Consider the following 18,343-nt stretch of genomic DNA (forward strand, 5'->3'; position numbering starts at 1 on the left):
AATTCAGTGAGGTAAGATGGTGCCAAACCATTAAGAGCCATAAAAACAAAAATAAATAACTTAAAATCAACTCTAAAATGGACTGGAAGCCAGTGGAGAGAAGCCAGTACCGGGTTTAGATGCTCGAATTTCCTAGCACTTGTCAAAAGATGAGCAGCCGTATTTTGCACCATTTGGAGATGAGCGAGGGAGGACTGGTTAACACCTAGGTATAGAGCATTGCAATAATCAAGTCTAGAAGTGATAAAAGCATGGATTGCAATCTCAAAATGAATAAAAGAGAGGAATGACTTGACCTTGCTTAACTGCGTCAGGTGTAAGAAGCTAGATTTTACATAGCAAAGGTATTCAATTATAGATAATAACAGTAATAAACACTATATTGAAATGTATTAGTTCTTTAATATTTTTGAATAAACACCTCTTTAAAATTGTTTCAGTAAGAATTAATAATCTTATTGTATGTATGTGACTCACATCTGATTCATATTGTTCATGTCATGTAAGTGTTTCCATAGTTGCACTTTCCATACAATGTGCTACTTTCTGTTAATCTAAATAATCTTTGACCTTTCAGAGTATTTAAATAAACTTGTATTTTATGAAGCAAGATAGGCACTACAAGAATCTTGAGTTTAATATTGGAGGTGAATGAACTGTATTAACAGCACAAAGACAGTTATTTTTTTATTCAAATAATACAAATTTTGTCAAATGAGTAACGGGCACAAATTAGAATGCACAAACCACAGTGAGAACAAGCAGCTTGACACATTCAAATGAGATATTACGGTTGTTACTGATGCACATATTGAATTACAACACCTATGCTGATGCAAAAACTGGAATAAACACCACATCATCAGAAACAAATGTGGGGGTGAAAGCACTGCTGCCTTTCCTCTGCATTGACTGTTCGACCACTTCCTGCATGTCAGCATGAATTTAATGTTGTGCTCAGACTAAATGTTTGTGATCTGTCTTTTGAAAAACAGCAGTAGTGTAACCGGAAAAAGGGTTTCGGTGTGTTCACTATTGTCTTTATTTCCACAGAAACCTGAGTGCCTCAGTCAAGATGCAAAAAGGCTTTATTTTTTCAATGTTAATTTGGAACCTTTCCATCTTTGCCTCAAGAGAAGGTAAGTAACTGAGTAATTCATTATTATTACCATATTTAAAATGCAGATTTAGAAAGGTTATCGTTGTGTGACAATACATGATTTATACTTTTCATATTAGTGTTATAAATTGATATTTTAGGAGGCACATATCACCTTCAGTTCTCACTGGGATGTCGCGCTGTGATACCTTGTGAACATAAGAGACGTGACTCAAACTCTTTCAAATGGTTTTACAAGAAGGATGAACACAGTGAGAAAATCCAGATTTTTTTTGAAGACAAGAAAGGACTACAACACCATTATCAATTTCGTCCCAGAGGGCGTGTTACACAAAATCGTTCCTTGGTCATCAGTGATTTTACAGAAGATGATCAAGGCCTGTACTGGTGTGAAAACTGTTACAAAGACAGATGCAGTAGTGAACAGACCACCGTCATCAAAGTGGACAAAGGTTTGAGCTATTGCAAGAACTTTTTTTTCTCTTAGGACAGAACCTAAAGACCAAAACCTACTGATTTTATCCTATTTTTCAAAATCGTTTGTCAAAGTCCATCTTCATAGTCAAAGCCCTTTACTTTTTTATTTTTCAGAAATTCTGGATGAAATTCATGAGACAGTTTACGTGACTGCAGACAACAGTTTTACACATGTGTGTCCAGGTGAATTTAGGAACTTTAAATGGACTTTTGAAGCAAGTAACACAACTGCTTTCAGGAACTCAGTCAGAAGGCCGGAAACAGACTTTGTGACTTCCAGCAAGTCTATACATATTAAAAATGTAAAAGGAGCAGATGCTGGGAAATATACCTGCTGGATGAGTAGATGTGGTGGGCACAGACAAAAGCTGCTCACAATCAACTTGTGTGTAATGATGGGTAAGAGAATAACACACATATACATTATTTTATGTTAACATTAAAAGGTTTAATTTTGAATATTTTGCTGTGTTACAGTACACCAGAATGGGGATTCATTGGTTTCATGTGCCATGATATGTGACATGGAATTCAGTAACATCAAACCTAACAGCATGTCAAACGAGGAGACAGGCACAAGAGCTCCATCAGTGCACGTAGATTCATATGAGTTTTTAAACTGCAGTACAAAGCAGATGTTTGATATTTATAATGTAGTTCATGCATCAAATGCTTCAAACAAAACAACAGGTGGGTGTTGTGTAATATTTCTTTGTAAGAGGTTTATAACCTGAATCAAAAGAACATCAGATATTCTATTTTCGGTCTTACAGGTCATACAGAGAACAAATATCTGACGGCAGTTATTTCTGGAACATCAGTCACCCTTATGTGCCTTATTTTAATGGCACTTCTAATTTTCTGTTCCAGACCAAGACTATGGGCAGGTAGGATATGCAGCTGTTTATCTTATCAAAACAGTGACTGCATAATGTGTCAAAGGCTGAAGTAAATGTATAAGGCTAGGGTTACGAGATAAGATTATCAGGCTAGGTGAGTTTATGTGTCCCTGCTAAGTCTATTTATCTTTCTGTTTCTCTAAAGAATTGTCAGATTGTTCTTTTGGCATTGATGGAAAGGTAAGTGTCAATAAAAATGATAATGATAAGAGCGTAACCTAATACTCATGTATAGTATGGCAATGAATAAGTGTGGGTTATTCTTTTCTTGGGTAATGAAATTTCTTACTTCTTACTGCAGGTGGAAGAGGACACTTCAATAGTTTATTCATCAGTTATGTTCAGGAGACCTGCTAAGACAACAAATAATGATCTGAATTCTAGCGAGTGTGTGTATAGTGAAATAAAAGTATAGAGAACAGGTCCCAAATGAAGACAACCACTGTTATTATTGTATGCCTGCCTGGGTTTTCTTCGGGTACTCCGGATGACTCCCACAGTCCAAAGACATGTATCTTAGGGTGATTGGCATCTCTAAATTGCCCGTAGGACTGAGTGTGTGTGTGTGTGGTTGTCTGTCTCTAAGTGTCAGCCCTGCGATGGACTGGTGATCTGTCCAGGGTGTACCCCGCCTCTCACCCAGTGTCAGCTGGGATTGGCTTCAGCACCCCTGCAGCTGGATAAATGGTATAGATAATGGATGGATGGATGGATGAATTACATGAGAGAAGGTGTTTGTGACTTCACCCACCCTGAAGGGAAATTCCGAAGCATCTGTCTTTTATGGTTATGAAATTTCCAGTGTGAAGTGACCTTATAAATCTAATTGAATTTTCTACACAATATAAATACATTTATGCAAACTGAACATAAGTACATTTACAGGTTACTTGTATATTAATTATTTCCATTGATAGCTACAGGGAAATATTGTACTTTTTGATTTAACTACATTTATTTATATATTTATTAGATTATACTACAGTTATAATTACAGTGCAGAATAAACAGAGATGATCATTAAACTAGTCCACTGTATGCAAAAATTTGCTCTATGCCAGTTAAAACATTAAAATGCATTTACACAGTACTGCTCTTAATTGATTTTTGAGTGATTTTTGAAAACTCTATTACATTTTTTGTCAGCTTGTAGAATTTTACATACAAAGAATATCCAAATTACTCTTGCTTACATATTAATAAGCAATAATAAAATAATAATGTACATAATAGTTTAAAAGTATGAAGAGTAAATTTAAATTTAAATGTATTAAATACTTTTAATACATTTGTGATGATTAAGAGTTTACCTGTAATGATAAAATTAGTATTTTTACAATATGGTAATTATATTTTATATAAATGACCGGAGTACTTCTGTTATCACGGCTTATAATTTAATGCATCTTCAATTATAATCCAATGTAATAGTATAGACTGTTATAGTAATAAAACATTCTAAGTGGACATTAAACATGGCGATGTTTAAATTTAAATTCGTGGTGTCAGTTGTGCATGAGATTTTACTTTTTTATACACTTATTTGATAGTATATCTATACTTTTAACTAGCAAGCTAGTTGAGAAAAGTTTTGTATGCAGGACTTTTACTTTAATCTGTGTAGGTTTTTTCTGTAATTTTACTTCAGCGCTTCCATTTCCGGTTATATAGGTCTGTGCCCCAGGAGGCGGCGGTAATGTGCTTCAACGCTGGATGCTAAACTCAGCTCTGTGATACAAATCAGAGGAAGTATGGCTAGTGAGATGTGTGACTGTGTTCATTTTTTATCAAATGACTAGCAAAGGGGTTTCACTATATGTTTTTATCGTCTCTTGCATAGATAGATACATGTCATCCTGTTCAAGTAACTTAACGTTGAAACACTTAGCGCGGCAACTTTGATTAGCTATAACGGCTTACGTTGCGGATAACAGCGAATATCCAAGTTAGCTAGCTGCGACCTAGCTGGGGAGGTACTAACTTCAGCCCTGTGTTGATTGAATAAACCGGTGAGGTTTACCGAATCCTCGGTCTTCGCTGTGGAGCTCTGCCAAAGACTAACAAGATTTAGTTCCTCAGCAGGTGACGCGCTGCATTTTCTGGGGATTTCAGGTAACTACCTGTTAATGAAGCGAGTGAATTGACTAATGACTAAGGCTAGCTACATGAATTAGCTAACGTTAGTCGCTACATTTAGCTAACCGTTGTTGCTAGGCTAGGTAACATTAGGTGTTTAAAATTACTCGGTTAGCTAACAGTCAAATGCTATCTAATATGACTTTGCTCCTTCAGATTCAAAAATAGCAAAGTTTCCGAGAAAAGATGGAGGCTCCTCCCGTCACCGTGATGCCAGTCACTGGGGGCACAATCAATATGATGGAATATTTGCTGCAAGGTAACGGAAAAGTAGCTAAACAATAGCAAACTTATTTAGAAATTTAGCAATATCACATAAAATTAGTTATGGATGTAACTAATGCCTAAAACGGAAAAAAGGCAAAATATTATGTTCCTGCTTGGGCTGTAGGGTGTGTGTGTGTGTGTGTGTGTGTGTGTGTGTGTGTGTGTATATATATACATGGATTTATTAAATTGTAATATCCTTCACTGTTGTTTTAATACCACTTACCTCAGAAGAATGCTTATAATATTGTAATATGTGCGTGTGTGTATATTTATGTGTGTACATATATTCAGGTAATACATTTTTACACAATATTCATTTTTTGTGAAATACAGTATTTCCTTTATCAGCTGTTTTATGGAGTGTCAGCTTTTGTAATGTGGCAGTTTTTTGTGGTGTTTGAGGGAATATGTATTGAAATAATTATAAATACAATATACTGTGCAATCCAAGTCACCATTATTTATATTTATGTACCTGTTTCCCTTTAACAATTCAGGCAGTGTGTTAGACCAGGCCCTGGAAAGCCTCTTACATCGCCTTCGAGGCCTGTGTGACAACATGGAACCCGAGACCTTTACAGATCATGAACAGGTTTATCTTCTAAAAGGCCAGCAAGGCAACCCCTTCATTCTGCGTGCCCGGCGCTCCCTCTCCCACCCCACAGCTCCATGGCACCTACGCTACCTGGGTCAACCTGAAGTGGGAGACAAGAGCCGCCATGCCTTGGTACGCAACTGTGTGGATGTGGCTGCCTCTCACAGCCTGCCAGAGTTCCTAAATGAGATGGGCTTCCGCATGGACCATGAGTTTGTGGCCAATGGACACATATTTCGCAAAGGCGTGATGAAAGTTGTGGTTAGCAAGTTGTCACGCATCCTAGTACCAGGGAACACGGAAACTGCTGAGCGTCTGTCACTCTCATACTTGGTGGAGCTTAGTGTGTTGGCGCCTGCTGGCCAGGACACTGTGTCAGAGGACATGCGCAGCTTTGCCGAGCAGCTCAAGCCCCTGGTCCACCTGGAGAAGATTGACCCAAGCAAACAGAGACATTAAATGATAATTAAGGGGCTCAAGTCCTCTCTGACTACCATGGACAAATTCATGTGCCTTTTTTTTTTTTTTTTTTAAAGAACAGTATTCACATGTTTTCTGAAATGAAAATACATTGAAACTTTGACATAACAGTTACGCTTGGTTAATTTGTTTTGTGAGCTGGAAAATGTCTCTTCTGTCACAACAACTGTTTTCCATTGGTTACCATCAAAATATGGTAATGTAAAATTTCATACTGTCACTTTCATACATACTAGTGATCTTCTTAGTGGCCAGAAAGTAATACTGTGTCATTGATCAGCTCTCCGTTTATTAAGGTTTGAACATTTGTAGTATATATTTATCAGGGTGTTCCTGGGAGAAAATAGTTTTTGGCACAGAAGCAGAGTGTTGTATGTATGTTAGGAATAAATAGAAGGTGGTAGAAGAAATGTAAGAAGCCAGTGTCTCCACTGAATGTAAAACAGCAGCATAAGAACCACTTAATACATAAAGTGTTAGTAGAAAACAAAACAGCAAATTATCATTCGTCATTTGTCATATTGGTAACGGGTCATTATGAGATATGACTTAGAGTTATGTGCTTCTGGATTTTTAAGTTTTTTTAGTTGGCTTTTACGTACACCCTTAAGTTATTGATTTTTAATTGTATGATTATTTTTTCCTTAGTCACATTGGTTTATTTTCCTTCCCCAGACACAGCTACAGTAAGATAATGACTAAATAATTATGTTCAGAGGGGATTAACAGTTAAATAAAAGGTGAGTATGTGTAATGCTGCTTTTTTCCTACTGAAGTAATGTTTTTAAATTTAACATGATTCTTGTTTTATATTAAAATTATAAAGTTATAAACCTGTCCAGGGTATGCCCCGCCTCTCACCTGTTTTCAGCTAGGATTGGCTCCAAACCCACCCCAAAACCCTCTTCAGGATAAGCGCTACACATAGTGGATGGATGGAAGTTCTTTTCCATCATTTTGCTGAAGTTGGTAACACACGGTTAGTTTATCCCACTAGGGGTCTCTCTTGCGCTTCATGGAACATTTTGTCTTGATTGGAGCAAAGTGAACTACCTCAGATAATCTACAGGAGCTGTGGTTGCCATGGAAATAATTAGCTGTGAGATCTGCACATCTTTCCCCCCCACTCTAATTAGCTTTCTCAATTGCTTAATGATACATAGACCTGTGAAAGCCTTTCTTTCTTCCCCTCAACAAAAGCATTGATTTTCCCTCTCTTCCCCTCTCATTTTTACTGTTAACCCATTAGTGCCTCTTTCACAGGAACTTGAGCTGGGACTATTACACATGAAAGCACTACAGCTGCCTCAGGTCCTTCACTCTTCATGATGAATTTTAAAATTGCCTGTATACTAGTGTGTCAACATTATGGCCAATCTGCTGTGGAGACTGAAGTAACTAATGCACATCCTGTCAGTTATGATAATAATGTGGGCAATAAGACATGAGTGCTTCTAATAATACCTCTACAGGAAGATGCATTTGCAGGGGTTTCTGATGTAGAGTGACCATGTGCATGTCTGAAGGAGAGCTTGAGGGCAGATGGCTGTCTCTCTGTGTTGACCTACCTGCATATGAAGGCTGATGAGGACCAGCTTGCTGGAAGAAAAGGTGAGTAACATTGCTTCCACATGCATTTGGTGCACCTTGAAAATCACCTTTTAAACACTTCTTTTTATTGTACATTTCTAAGAAACTGTTTTGTGTGTTATGGGGGTAAATCATTTTATGCTCAAATTTCAATTTTATTGTTTCTAAGAGACTGTTTTGTGTGTTATGAGGGTAAATCATTTTATGCTCAAATTTCACCTCATTTTATATCTTACTGCTTAATACATAAAGTTGTCCATCAATGAGAAAGAATAATCTGATGGCAACAGTTTTATGTTCTACCAACTAGAAGCAGACTATTGCCCCTTAGGACTGAAGCATGATGTTTCAGCTTTGAGTGAATTAAGTTTTAAAGTGGCTGATGCCTTCTTTCTCAAGGCTTTATAGGTCCGGCATGGATACACTACAGTCTGCTGGCTTCCTTCCACTTAAACTTGTGTTTAGCACAGTGCTCTTTGGTGATGAGCTAGCTACTCCCACTGCACCTCCAGTCCTCGTTGCTTAGAGAACAGAGGCATAGCTAGGCTAATCATTGTCTTGGCATCAGGCCTCCTCAGCTATTGTGGATGTAGCCAGCCACAGACTTGCACAACTGAGGGATTTAGCTTGTTGCCAAAGGCAATATATGTTGCATGGCTTATTTGAAGAAACTGAGGCCAGAGTGGCACACTCAGTCAGCACACACACACACACACAACTTTTGATTAGTCTACGACTAAGGTTTTGTAGGGGCATAACATGAGTGGTCATCAAATTGATTAGTTTTCATTGTGGGGTTGTTACTGTGAGTTATGAGCATTTTGTAGAGTGTGGGGTCATACAGACACTTCTGTGTTCACAAGCTGATCTGTGCTGCAGCAGAGTAGCAAGGGTTATGATTAATCAGTCAATTAGTGTTTAATCACTAATTTATGGAAACTTCCTTGAGTCCAGTCTTCAAATAGCTTTTTTTGTAAATAACTTACAGAACATCAGGTGTTTTTAAATTTTGAAGATGAATTATAATTTCTTAAAAAACTGAAAGAATATTCATTTTCAACATCTATGTAGCATGCATGTATGCATTTTATTTTAATTCTCAGTCAATCTACCTTTTTATTTTTGTCTTATTGACTGATCAGTCTAGAAAATGGCTTGTTTTCTTTAAAAAAGTCCAATACCTAAATGTATTCAGAGTGATACAAATCAGAGGAAAACAAAAAACGTTTAGCAGCTCATGTTTATGAAGTTGGAAATGTTTGACATTTTATTGATAATTGACCTGAATAAATGATTAGCCTTTAGACACCTGTTGGAAAAGATAACACATAATAGAATCAAATTCTGCTAGTTTGCACTGTGTCCCGTTTCTTGAAAAGGAGTGCACAATTTCAGTGCAACAACATCACTACACTGTCCATGCACAGCTTTTACAGCTTTTAAATATCTTTGACATCAGCACTTTATTACAATATAGTTAATCTTGTTGCACTTTTGGGTATGAGAACAGCTCACACTGATTTTCCTCCTTGGGCCATTTTGTTATTATGGATCTTTAATATAATTAATTGGCTAAGGCAGATAATCATGTTCTTTCAGACCTCTAAAATATGGTAGAAGTCATTACCTGCACATGCCTTTACTTCCCATTCAACAACACAGTCTTAATTAAAACTCTTGGCACCAATTGTCTTTGCTGCTTCTGAACATACTGTTCATACTTGGCAGCACAGATGCCAAGATGCCACAGAAAGCTGGCTCTTGCTCGGGGCAGGAAGTTTACAAGTCAGCCTATTTGGGCATGTGCCACAAAGGGGTGAAATCCAGCTTCGCCTACTCAAACGTTCCCAATACTTGGATTTGAGCCCTCTCCTTCCTGTGTCATTGGGAGCCCATGTGGCTCCTAGAGAGTGTGGGCTGTTTGCTGAGATGGGAGGAGAATCAGGGGGAGGTGTTTTCCCAGACAGGCATCGATCTCCCAGGGGTGTCATTGTGGCTTCTCCAGCTTCCTCTCGTACTAATCCCACTGGGCAGAATGAGGTGAAGGGATAAATTGCACAACATCATGAGGTTACGAAGGATGGCTAAAGTGGCGGGTCTAAGTAAATGAAGATGGGCTTTCCAGAAATTAGTGAAAAGCGTGTCCCCTTCCTTATGTGAATGAAATTCCAGAACACTTTTTCAGGGTGGAAACTGACAGGCACAAAGCTCTCTCTTGTTGTTGATGTACTGCTCTGCTTTGCTTGTGGTTGGCTGAGGTGATTACTGCTGTGCAGCACATGCTGTTCCAGGATCAGCTACTCATAGCCTGAAGCCAGCTACTCTGCCTCTGGAATGTCTGGTATGGGAACTGCCTAACAGTCAGCCTGGAAGGGAGCAAAAACACATGTAGTTCTTAAACTATCGATGCATGGGTCCTTTTCTTTTCTCCTGGGTGTTGCCTCTCTGGAGATTTATTTCTGCTATCAGTCTCTCGATCAGATCATTGGTCATCGTTGATCTTTAGAGTTTTCTGTCATTTTATGTGTAATCAAGACACAATCTCAGTTTCCAAAATAATGGCACTCAAGTGTTAGGCCTGCTTGTGAACCAGCATCGCAATTAGAACCTTGTGTTAGAAACTAAAGGATATGAACAGCTTATTGTCTCAAGCATTGGCTTGATTGTTATTTTTGGCACATGATAATGAAAATATAATAAATAATAATTCCCATCAATCAGTGCATTAGTGTTTTGTAAGGTTTTTACATAAACTAGCAGTGTGGCATTTTAACCATGTGATACCACAGCATTAAGTCATTCCATGACACATCCTCCCAAATTTATGTGTGCTATTTTTGACCTAAATTTCTCACCATCAGTCATGTTTGATACATGGTGTGGCTATGCTGTACAACTTTTAAGTGCACTTTGCATGAAAAGGGTGAGATCTTTAGAGTATTGCACCTTTCTGCGAGAGCTTTGCATCCCTCTTAATAATGTGGGTGTTTTAAATTAGTTATAGATATTAAGCAAAATGTGTTGATTAGAATTAATTGTTAATATGAATTTAGGGTTCCACATGCCCCGTGTATGCCTCCATGTTGAGGGATAATTTAATTTTCATCTGTTGAATATTTTGACTGCAATATAACACACCCCCATAGGTCATACTGATTACTCCTTGGGCGGTTAAAATGCTTGCTGCTTAACTTCCAAACATTATCAGAAATTGTAGCTGCATATGAGTGTGTAAAAGTAGGGCTGTCTGTAAAAGTCCATGAATAAATAATATTCTCCCCACAGCAACCATCAACATAACAGGTGTGAATGTGCATAAAAATGTGAAGCAGACTGTTGCTGTAGAATAGCCTGTGAGCTCAACAAATCTTCTCTGGGTCGATAGAGGTGAAAAGGTGAGGTCCAACGCGAAGCTGCCAGCCCAGATTTTTATTTTAGTCTAATAGCGTTTATTCGGGAAATAAACAGCCAATGGGAGGAGAGCACCTGTGGCCGTGTGCCCGCCCTGCTGTCAGAGTATAGGAGGTGGTGGGGTGGAGGGGCGGAATCCCCTTCGGTCAGTGTAGCGGTATAACGCACGGGTCTGACCAGGGCAATGTCTGCTAGAGAAGCGTATCTCTGCTGTCCGGTCTTGGCAAATGCGATTTCAGATGTTAATATTCGAGTGTTCTATTTCTCCTCACTTTGGCTGGAGCGTGGAACAAATATGATTTTTCTTATAGCGTCTGAAAAGCCCCCATCCAGCTCACTCCTCCCGGATTAAAATCTAGGGTTACCTAATCTGTACCAAATCTGTCTAATCGGCATAGAAAATTACACTCACTGAGGTGTAGCCCGCAAATAGGCTAATCAGAAGAGGTGAAGCCTCCTGGCCACCGCCTCCCCGGAGGGCATTTGGACGCAAAATACTGTACACGTTGCTATTTGTTACACACAAAGACGGACGAGCCACCCTAGGCTATTTTAAAACCCTATCGAGATTGTGCAGGAATTTCCCCACATTGTCTTGTTTTATCACGGCTGGACGTGGAGGCTGGCACACAAAGCACAATGTGACGCTCCGTCAGAAAGATCACTGTGCAGGGTTTTGATTAAGAATTTGAGTTTTGCTCACTCCGCTTATAATAGAGGGGGGGGGGAGAGCAAGAGAAAGACAGTTCAGGGTTTCGCTGTAATCATGTTCAGAGAGTAGGCTATTGATTTCGTGAGCACACTCCAATTGGCAACATCTCCACTACAGCGCCGGCGCGTCATCCTCAGTTCACATCGACGGAACGAGTTGTAAGCAAATGAGAACGTGTGGGATCTGAGAGAGTGAAAAAGGGCAAAGGGGATAGAGAGGAGCAGGAGGAGATAAAAGCCAATTTTATCGCTCTGACAAGTGGATACCAGATTTGATTGCTGGACTATTTTTTCTCTATATTTTCCAGACTGGGAATTTATCGATTCGTCACATGCGCACGCCTCTTCATTATAATTGCAGACAGTTGGGTGCTGTTCAGGCTGAATGGACTTGAATGTGCCACTGCCAGCTTAATCCGTGCAGACTGGAAGATTTAATAATTCACGGTAATCACGCATTATCGCCTCAGTGGATACTCTCTACACACCCCTGGTGATCTTTCCCTTTCCCCCATTGTATTCTGGAGGATTTATCGACGTATGCTTTGCAAATATGCTCCTTATCTGAAATATCATCTGTTGCTGCAAGTGGACTGAAAAGCCCCCATGACTGGCTCTGACACACGTTTGAGACTGACTGTCTTGAGGTGATGAGGACAGTTAAATAAGAAGCATCTTAACAACAATTTGATATTTTGTTCCTGGTAAAATGGACGAAAAATTATTATTACTTTTATTACTTCTGTTATCTCTACACGTGAGGCTGTGATTTTGCGTCTATTCATCATGGTCGTTCTACTCTTTTGAATAGCCTCTCGTTGAATCAAACACTAAGCTTAATAGACGCATTACAAAGCGAATTTCAAAGTGAAGTGATACTGAGGACAGTAGGATACGGGAATCGTGGAAGTATTCCCCTCCCTTGCTCTCCATTTGATTTATTCCATTTTCCACTGAAGGGTAAATGTTGATGATGGAAGACGACGAATTAGACGCTCATCAGGTTGATTCGGATTTCGAGCCGCAAAGCCGGCCTCGCTCATGTACCTGGCCGCTGCCTTGTCCGGAGGACTTCCCCGGTGGACACGAGGTCAACAGGGGTCTTCCACTGGCCAATATCAAGGTAGAACCGGAGGATATCCCGGCTTGCAGAGCGGGGCTCGTGGGCGGAACACCGGGAGAGCTGAAGCATCCAGCCGGCGCCCCAGCACCCACAGGCGCTACGCACCCTTGCCTGGCTGGCGCGGCTCTTGATGTGACCGGACCGCTGCGCAAAGCCAAATCCTCGCGGCGGAATGCGTGGGGAAACCAATCCTACGCGGATCTCATTACCCGCGCCATTGAGAGCACCCCAGAAAAGAGACTCACGCTGTCACAGATATATGACTGGATGGTCCGCTATGTGCCCTATTTCAAGGATAAGGGCGATAGTAATAGCTCAGCTGGCTGGAAGGTAAGGGATAAAGCACACGGACAAGCATGACGGAGCTTTGACATGTTAATCACAGAGTATCTAGTGATCATAATGAGTATTATTCTTATTCACTAAGCCATTATGAATTTTAACCCCCGTGCCATACACATGTCACCGTGGGATTCGGTGTCGGTTACGCATGAATGGTGCCATGCGTTATCTTGTCTTAGTTCATTACTGCCGTCAGTCATTTTAATAGATCATTGATGGCAGCAGGCGAGAGACTGGAATGGAGTCACTTGCTGTGTGTGACAAGGCTTTGCTTATCCCAGCTGCAGAGAGCAGCTCATCCGTTCACAAGGAGTAGGACCACAGTGATTAATAATGATTTACCTCCACATCTGCCGCAAACGAATGTTGCAGATAAATAGACAACTATACAACGCATATTCATGCAAATAGGCAGTACACACTTTCTTCTACTTGTGTGTGTAAAACGCATCTAGGGATCAACAGCGTGACACTTGTTTGAGATCACGTGTCAGCTATCCACAGTGTAAATATTAAGAGGGGGTGCTCACAACTGACCACAGTCCACCACCACTGTCTGGCTGGCTGAAAGCCTAAAGTAACCTCTTGGACATCTGCCCAGCTTCTGCTTCCAACTCATCTTGTTTCTATTTATTATGACCATTCGATGATGGGGAGAAGGTACAGGGAGATCAGCAGAGCAGTGATGCTTCTGATAATGCATCTTTGCTGAGCTGAGACCTTGAGGCTATATTAAGTTTGCATCTAAAAAGACAGTCTTTTCCAGGGTGATAAAGGCTGTACAGCATGGCAGCTCTTTGACAGTCATCAGAATCTTACTCTCGAGTGTTCATGTGTGGTTCTGTAGGACATTTGGTTTCCAATAAAACAAGACCACTAAACAGGATTTAAAGAAGCAAGCTATAGCTCTTTTCCAACATGAACCCATTATTAAATAGACTGGTAATGCTTATTGCTAAATTCAACTCATTAAATACTTATGGGAAGAATTACTGAGTTGGCAGGGTTGCATGATACCTGCTCTTCCAGAACTCTCTAAGTAATGGCATGTGTCCCACAACATGCCATTACTTTTGTATTTTTGAGGACTTGGTCTTTTGTCAAAACATATTGTGTTTGTGTTGCATAACATAAACTCTGTCACTTCTCAGAGTTTCCTCTACTGGCCTTAGCTTTAATCACAAGCACCACACTGACACCCTAAGCAAGTCCCATTAAACTGAACTCTGTAAAGGTATGTCTCCAGGTAGACTTTGTTTCATTAGGGCTGCACTCACACCAAGAGTTTTCAACCACCAGGCCTCTTTATCTTTAGCACTAAAGTCTGCTATTTATGAAACTATAAATTATGGGGTTTGACGGTGACAGTCTGAGGTCCTGGTCTATTTCAGGCCACAAATGAGACACATGGCCCATTCCAGGTAATGACGGGGGATTAGGTAAATCGTTTAAAGCAGGCAGCCATAGGTCTAATGCCAGTAACTTGGCTGACCTGGCTTTGGTCAGAGACAGAGTTGTAATGTAAGCATACACTTAGAAGTCACATGTGCAGCTTTATTATAGGAACCAAACAAACAGTGGATCGAAATACTGTCACTCAGCAGCTTAGGTAACTTTAATTTCTTATGCAACTGCCTAGCCTTGGCTCTTTCAACAGCTTTTCTCAACTTTTAAGAGAAGCTGTCTCATCAGATAGGACTCCTATTTGAATTAGCAGGATTTTGAATACACAATGAAGCTCTGTAAAATATTTTATATGTTAGGAGTGGGACAGAAGGTCCATAAATCTTAATATTTGCATGTGGCGAGTCAATTTTTACACTACATGACAAGAAATTTCTATGCAAAGTTTTCAGTGTAGTCATGGAATATAGTGGGTGTGGATACATAAAACAATCTGTTTCACCAGGAATGCACGTAAAGTCAGTTTGAAAAAGTTAATATGAAGCCATGTTTTCAGATTGTCCATGTATGAACCCAAGCTGCCAAATCCTGCTACTTTGCCCCTCACTTGTGCATGAAGCAGGTACACTCTCATGCAAGTAATTTTACAGTTATATCAGGCAGTTTGACAGCGGCATTTGTGAATTAGAAAACACTATTTGTATCATCTACTACATTTTCATCTCAATCAACAATATCATGCATGAGCAAAACATTTTGATGCAAAACTGTCTGCTTTTTTTTCTGGTGTGGCAAGGGAAGGGAAAAAAAGTTTGTAAGCTGCTGATGAAATAAAATGAAATTAAGTGGTATAGCTTGGCAGTTTGCTTGGGAGGCTGGCAGGTGGGGTGTTGGTGGGTGGGGGATAACCAATGAAAAGCAAAGGAACCTCTCCAGACAGTTTATTGCAACAGGACTATATGTGGTGGTTCTAGGAAAATAATCTTGAATAGCAGACTATGTTGTAAACTATTCTGTCATGACTCCTATTGGAAAGGTTGTGATGCTGGCTTGATGATGGATACTAGACAGCCAGTGCACATAGGCACTACCATTAAGCCTCTATAAATACCAAATGGCTCCTGACTTCTAGGAAGGCTGCAGCATTCTGAGGTCATGGCTTCATAATCAACTCCTTATTGGAGGGAGGTTACATAGAACTGTGTACTTGAGAATGCCGTTATACTTTCCACTGGGGTCCTAGTCGCACCTGAAGTGTAGATTAAGTGGTAACTTCACTGGCCTTTATTTTCCAGTGTTCTGTAGCTAAACTGATTCAAACCAGAAATTTGCAGGATGTTGAACTAAAGTTAGCGATTGGCAGCAGTGTATATATCGTTGTATTTCATTTTATGGCTTATTATTTCAGAATGCAAGCATCCACGGGTGCATAGTAGATGCATTCTGCATTTGTGTGGGTGAAGCCCATATCAATTGCAGCAAAGCATCAGGGTTTGTAGTGTTGTGTGTGTGTCTTTGTGGGGGCTAGTGCGGGGGGAGGTGCTGTCTACTTCTATAGGTGTGTGTGTTTAGGCCCACTCATTGGTCTGACAGCATGTCACTGCAGAAAGTGGTGCATACTCTCACTCTAGCCTTTAATGGTGGGGTTTAAAAGAACTTTGTGGGGATTGCCCTGTAGGCACCCAGAACTTCATTAACTTCAAGGGGGTTGGATAATATTATCATTATACTGAGAGGCTGTGTTATTGCATACTGTATGTCAGTATGGGATATTAAAATTTCAAAGGATTCTGATGTGATGCACTCCTCTAAGATGTTAGCAAATTATATTTTAGGTGTATGCAGTTGTAGATACCTTGCATCTGTGTGGAATTTGTCTGTGTCTGTCTCCTATACAGCACAGTTTCCTCACTGTGTGTTTACAGTGCAGGGCTTTTTCCTGCACCTGGGGCAGTCAGACGCCAGGACATTGCGCAGCAGGTTGGCAAAGGTGCCAGGCAGTCACTCAAACACTTTAATTCAAAGTGACTAGACTGTTGTATATAAAGTGTTTTTAGGTAGCAGTTTGTGCAGAGCCAACAAGGGAAAGGGTCACAGGGCTTTAGTTATCGACAGAAATCAGACAAACCAGAAACATAGAGTTTAAGAAAAAGAGAAATAAAAGTGAAAGCAATTGCCGAACAGTGAAAAGGAAAGACTAATGTAAAGAATATGATTAATGCATGTGAAGGAATGAAGAGAAAAAAAAATCTCTCTAGTTGTGCGTATAGTCTCATCTGCTTTAAAAGCACATAACCCCTGTCTCCACAGGCAGTAGCATTTATAGCAGAGCTGGATCACATCACTTTATCTAATTGATTTATAGGTAAAAAGAAAGACCGACTCTTGTAATCTTGTCACTATATGCAAGGGTTCCGGCAGCTGCAGTAGAGAGACACTTGGCAAATATGAGGGATATGAGTGTCAAATGTGCAGCAGAGAGTGTATTTGACAGAAGCTTAGCACAAAGTGGAGAGACTTGAAATTTTTAGTGTGTAGAGTTGCATGGATATCTGTGTGTGTCTGTATAGGAACGCTCGCTTGTGTTGCTTGATGATGGCTGGGGAGTCTGGAGAGACTGGAAACTATCCTAGACTTCAGCTGATTCATATTTTATCCTCCGTCTTGGCTCAGGGGAGCAGAGTAATTTGAGAGTGTGACAGACACACACACACACACACACACACACACACACACAGACACACACATGCATGCACAAAATGAGAGCATATGATGCATGCTGGACAGATTTATGGTTTAGGATTATGAGCACCTTACCTCTCCACTTGGCTCCTGCAGACAGAGCCAGGTTGGGTTCAGGCAGTATATTCAGGCTGAGCCGGATATCTGATGCCAAGAAGCCTGTTCTCACCAACTTTTCCCCTGCAGCCTTCAGGCATCCATGGCAGTTCATTTGTCACTGAAAATGATTAATGTACACACAAATTAACAAGGCATGGGCTTGCATTCAAATACGGAGGAAGCAATCAGGAGACAGTAATATGAAAAACAATATATAATTTTGCTTTGATATTACTTCGTTCTTTCTTATCAGTCCATCTAGCAGACACCCATGTTATTTCCTCTTTTATCTCTCTGCCTGTCTCTTTTGCTCTGTCCATCTATTGATCCTTTAGACATTCTATACATTCTTTCTGTCTTAGTGTTTTTTTTGGCACAAGTGCCAACTGAGGTGATGAGTCTTTCTCAAGGGAGCAATGGTATCAGGATTTTGAGTTTTAGTAGTCTCCTGCCAGTGATCTAGACTGCCTTAAGTAGTGTGCCTCTTATCTAAGAGAAGTCTCATATCTCACATTATCTCAGAGATAATAGGATAACAATGCCGGATTTCCCCCAGCTCAACTCCTCTCAGCTACTGAGTCTTCTGGAGCAGAATGCAATGGAATGAGACCATCAAGTTCCCAATTTGACAGGGTTCAACTCATTTGGATTTTCTTCTCAGCTGAGCTGAACTTCAGCTGTTGAAGCATTTCTTACCCATGGCTCTGCATTTTTTTAAACAGCCATTTGGCAGCATTTCTCAGCATTTTAAATACTCTTAGTTTTTTCTCCCTAAACTGAAGAAGCATAGAGAAATTGTCATTCTTTTCCCATTGCAGTATTTAGGGTGATGGTTTCCATCATTCCCTCTGGCTTCGGAACATACACTTGCATGAAACACATGACATACTTGTGTCTCCTCAAACCACCCGTGGAAGAACACTCTGTTCTTGGGTGGGGTGGAC

General features: G+C 40.1%; 3 protein-coding genes across 5 annotated transcripts in view; all 3 read left to right on the forward strand.

The window, feature by feature from the left end:
- Nucleotides 1-1,014: 1,014 nt before the first annotated feature.
- LOC109954734 (uncharacterized) lies at nt 1,015-2,976 on the forward strand. The gene is made up of 7 exons (XM_020590260.1): nt 1,015-1,139; nt 1,261-1,572; nt 1,712-1,996; nt 2,075-2,287; nt 2,371-2,484; nt 2,642-2,676; nt 2,798-2,976. The coding sequence occupies exons 1-7, from the start codon at nt 1,076-1,078 to the stop codon at nt 2,909-2,911; spliced, it is 1,137 nt and encodes a 378-aa protein (XP_020445916.1). The 5' UTR covers nt 1,015-1,075; the 3' UTR covers nt 2,912-2,976.
- Nucleotides 2,977-4,151: 1,175 nt separating this feature from the next.
- med18 (mediator of RNA polymerase II transcription, subunit 18 homolog (yeast)) lies at nt 4,152-6,027 on the forward strand. 3 transcript variants are annotated; one of them, XM_020590060.1, is made up of 3 exons: nt 4,152-4,245; nt 4,789-4,891; nt 5,400-6,027. In XM_020590060.1, exons 2-3 carry the CDS (start codon nt 4,819-4,821, stop codon nt 5,954-5,956), a joined length of 630 nt encoding a protein of 209 aa, XP_020445716.1. In that variant the 5' UTR covers nt 4,152-4,245; nt 4,789-4,818; the 3' UTR covers nt 5,957-6,027. The 3 variants fall into 3 exon arrangements, with proteins under 3 accessions (XP_020445716.1, XP_020445715.1, XP_020445714.1); XM_020590059.1 differs by having other exon boundaries at nt 4,158-4,578; XM_020590058.1 differs by having other exon boundaries at nt 4,159-4,608.
- A 5,743-nt stretch (nt 6,028-11,770) lies between these two features.
- LOC109954600 (forkhead box protein O6-like) overlaps nt 11,771-18,343 on the forward strand; it is a 30,667-nt gene continuing 24,094 nt past the window's right edge. The window contains exon 1 of the mRNA XM_020590048.1: nt 11,771-13,142. Coding sequence (XP_020445704.1) covers nt 12,654-13,142 — 489 coding nt within the window. The 5' untranslated portion in view covers nt 11,771-12,653. The remainder of the gene's footprint in view (nt 13,143-18,343) is intronic.

Source organism: Monopterus albus, unplaced genomic scaffold (assembly GCF_001952655.1).
Source record: "Monopterus albus unplaced genomic scaffold, M_albus_1.0 scaffold11.1, whole genome shotgun sequence".
NCBI classification, from domain to species: Eukaryota; Metazoa; Chordata; class Actinopteri; order Synbranchiformes; family Synbranchidae; genus Monopterus; species Monopterus albus.